The sequence below is a fragment of the Colobus angolensis genome, unplaced genomic scaffold, assembly GCF_000951035.1.
Source record: "Colobus angolensis palliatus isolate OR3802 unplaced genomic scaffold, Cang.pa_1.0 Scaffold138, whole genome shotgun sequence".
NCBI lineage: Eukaryota > Metazoa > Chordata > Mammalia > Primates > Cercopithecidae > Colobus > Colobus angolensis.
In genome coordinates, this window is record NW_012114466.1 from 2,872,472 (window position 1) to 2,876,246 (window position 3,775).

Below are 3,775 nucleotides of genomic sequence, written 5' to 3' on the forward strand. Positions count from 1 at the left end.
CTGGTGAGGGCGTTTGTGCTGGCTGGGGTGGTGTGGGGAGGGGACCCGTGGCTCTGGTCAGCTGGCCCAGAGGTCTTAGATGGGGGTGTGGGGATGAAGCCAAGATAGACAGGTAAGGATGAATTCCCACCTGAGGAGCCTGGACTCAGTTCAGCCAGCCACAGGGCCCGAGGTACCCAAGCACACCATGAGCCCCTGTCCACTCTGCCATCTGCAATGAGGGTAAGAGGGTCCCAGGGCAGAGTATGGTACATGCAAAGGGACCCAGCCCAGAGTCCACACTGGGTCATGTCCCTGCCCCTCATAAGCATCCTGCTTGCATACAGTGCTGACTCATTCATTCAGTAAACACCTACTGTTTGCAGAGCCCATGGCCTTGCACGATACTGAGCTCTGAAAGTGAGCTGCTACCGAAGGCTTTTTACTCCCTCCCAAACCAGAAGGGCAACTAATTTGGTACTTTGTTTTCATACCAACAGATTTCTTTTTTTTTCTTTCAAGAGACAGAGTTTGGCTGTGTCACCCAGGCAGGGGTGCAGTGGCATGAGCATAACTCACTGCAGCCTTGATCTCCTAGGCTCAAACGATCCTCAGCCTCCCAAGTAGCTGGGATGATAGGCACCAGCCACGGCACCTGGCTCATATCAATAGATTCCCAAGTAGCTGGGATCACAGGCACCAGCCACAGCACCTGGCTCATATCAATAGATTTTTTTTTTTTTTTTGAGACGGAGTCTCGCTCTGTTGCCCAGGCTGGAGTGCAGTGGCATGATCTCGGCTCACTGCAAGCTCCGCCTCCTGGGTTCACGCCATTCTCCTGCCTCAGCCTCCCCAGTAGCTGGGATTACAGGTGCCCGCCACCACGCCTGGCTAATTTTTTGTATTTTTAGTAGAGATGGGCTTTCACCGTGTTAGCCAGGATGGTCTCAATCTCCTGACCCTGTCATCCGCCCGCCTCGGCCTCCCAAAGTGCTGGGATCACAGGCGTGAGCCACTGTGCCTGGCCAATGAAAAGGTTTAAAAAGAGAGAGAGAGAGAAAAAGCAAAGGGCTGTACCCAGCCTGCCAGAGTAGAATCTCTTCCTCTGCCCAGTCCCTGGCTGGGCTGGGCTGGTGCCTCTTTGATCATCTGCAATATGGAAATACTAATGAAACTGACTTGGAGGGGTTACAGGAAAGATTAAATCAATAACTTGCAGGAAATCTTGGCCCAGCCCCAGAACACAGTAAGTGCATGGTGAGCTGTAACTACGGACCAGGTAGGATGCTGGGTGCTTCCAGGAGTGCTGTGTCTCATCTCTTCTTTTACAGGTGAGCAAACTGAGGTCCAAAGACCAAGTAAGCATCAGGATGGGTTGACATGGGCAGCTGGCCGAGGCTGACTCCCAGCCAAGCCTCCGTAGCTTCCTCTGCCCTGTGCACGTCCCACACCGAGGCCGGCCTTCCTCGCTCCCTCGGTCTCCCCAGCAGCTGAGAGGAATCCCCAGAACTTTCAACCTTCCCACTTATTAAGCCGTCAATGCTGCATCTGTGTTGATGCCATCAGTCAATATGAGTAAATACCCCTTGCTGTTCTCTGGAAGCACAGGCCAGCACATCAAAACCAGACTTCAATATGATATAATATAGAAGGAAATGAAAACTATCAATAAAATGCAAATTCTGCAAGGCATCAGATGAATTCACGACCCCTGTTTCTCCCCTCGCTGGTTACAACACCACATCACTCACTGTCTCTCCAACGGGAGAAGCCTGGTTTATGAATAAAGAAATGATTCCCAGAGCCGTTACCCACAGGATGCGTGGGGCGATTCATCATTCTCGCCCAGTGGAGGGCGATTAAAACGCATCATAAAGGCAGCAGCAATCTATCGGGAGGGAGTCGCAAGTCTGCTGTGGTTTTTGTTTGAAGTTGCTAACCATTTTTGCAAAAGCGGAAGAAGAGCTGAACTCCCTTTAGGCCTGTGTGCTGCAGGAAAGCCCAGCCGGCCACGGAATGGGTTATGTGCCGGAAGATCTGAACCGAGGGCAGGGGACGTGTGTTGTCCTGCAGAGTCAGGTCCGGCGTGGACTTCTCTTTCTCTCCCCTGCCACTCACTACCCTCCACGTCTCTGAGCGTCTACCTCCGCCTCTTCTGGTCCTCAGACCTGGAACCTTCCATTCCCCACCGTGCTTCACACCACCTGATGGATCTCCACTCTGAGCTCCCAGCCTCGGCCCCAGACCAGAGCTTCAGACCCCAAAACACTTGCTCAGCCCCACGATGACCACTTCTTAAAATACTGAAGTCAACTTTATTTACAAAACACTATTCTGGCCAGGTGCGGTGGCTCACGCCTGTAACCCCAGCACTTTGGGAGGCCGAGGCAGGTGGATCGCGAGGTCAGGAGTTCAAGACCAGCCTGACCAACATGGTGAAACCCCACGTCTACTAAAAATACAAAAATTAGCTGGGCATGGTGGCAGGTGCCTGTAATCCCAGCTACTCGGGAGGCTGAGGCAGAGAATTGCTTGAACCCGGGAGGTGGAGGTTGCAGTGAGCTGAGATCACACCACTGCACTCCAGCCGGGGTGACAGCAAGATTCCGTCTAAAAAAAAAAAAACAAGAAAAAAAAAAAAAAAAAAAGAAAAAGCCACTGGCAATTGGAAGTTTTGCTCTAATAATTTTCTCTGTCTGTATCTATCAATGCATCTGCAATGGAATGTTTAGATTTTTCTTGCTTTGGCGCTTGGACTATAAACTCTATTTCACCCGAGAGGAGAGTGACTTCCACTCAGCTCTTCTGCAGGCACCTCCACCCTTGTTGTTCCTGATGACTGCTGGTTAAGGCCGGCATCTTTTCAGGATGGCTGAGGCCCTCACATGGTCTCTTGATATGGTTAAATTTCTCAAGAAGCTGGGGGTATTTTTGTTTGTTTGTTTGTTGAGATGGAGTTTTGCTCGTTACCCAGGCTGGCGTGCAATGATATAATCTTCGCTCACTGCAACCTCTGCATCCTGGGTTCAAGGCATTCTCCTGTCTCAGCCTCCCGAGCAGCTGGGATTACAGGTGCCCACCACCACGCCCAGCTATTTTGTGTATTTTTAGTACAGACAGGGTTTCACCATATTGGTCAGGCTGGTCTCGAACTCCTGACCTCAGGTGATCCACCAGACTCATCCTCCCAAAGCGCTGGGATTACAGGCATGAGCCTCTGCGCCCAGAGAAGCTGGGTTGTAAATAAGTGAAAACTGCTCCAACACAAGAGAACTATCGAAAAGCTGTGCCATCATCTCCCAAGGAAGTCTGCAGACCCTGGCTCAAGTGTCGACTCTGAAAACTTCATACGCTTCCTGGGAGGAGCACACAACCTCAGCACAGCCCACAGCCCCCTAATGACATGGAAGGACCCACAGTACACTGCAATGGAATCCCACAACATCCCTCCAAGGCTGAACCCTGGCAGGTCCTCCTGTTCCAATTAGTTTTCTTTCCGCTGGGAGAAGGATGAATAATCTGGAAGGTTCCCAGCCCCTGGGTACCCACCAGCAGAGCAGGTGGAGGGAGGCACGTTGAAGAAGAAGGCCACGTTCTGGGTGCAGTGGCTCAAGCCTGTAATCCTAGCACTTTGGGAGGCCGATGCGGGTGGACTGCCTGAGCTCAGGAGTTCGAGACCAGGCAACACAGTGAAACCCCATCTCTACTAAAATACAAAAAAATTAGCTGGGCATGGTGGCATGTGCCTGTAGTCCTAGCTACTCAGGAGGCTGAGGCAGGAGAATGGCTTGAACCC

The 3,775-nt window shown here is 51.7% G+C and overlaps 1 protein-coding gene across 1 annotated transcript in view; it reads right to left on the reverse strand.

Moving 5' to 3' along the window:
• The window catches only part of ARHGAP8 (Rho GTPase activating protein 8), a 129,677-nt gene that overhangs the window by 69,931 nt on the left and 55,971 nt on the right, over window positions 1-3,775 (reverse strand). Inside the window, exon 3 of the mRNA XM_011934799.1 lies at window positions 1,920-2,046. Within this exon, the coding sequence (XP_011790189.1) occupies window positions 1,920-2,046 (127 nt within the window). The remainder of the gene's footprint in view (window positions 1-1,919; window positions 2,047-3,775) is intronic.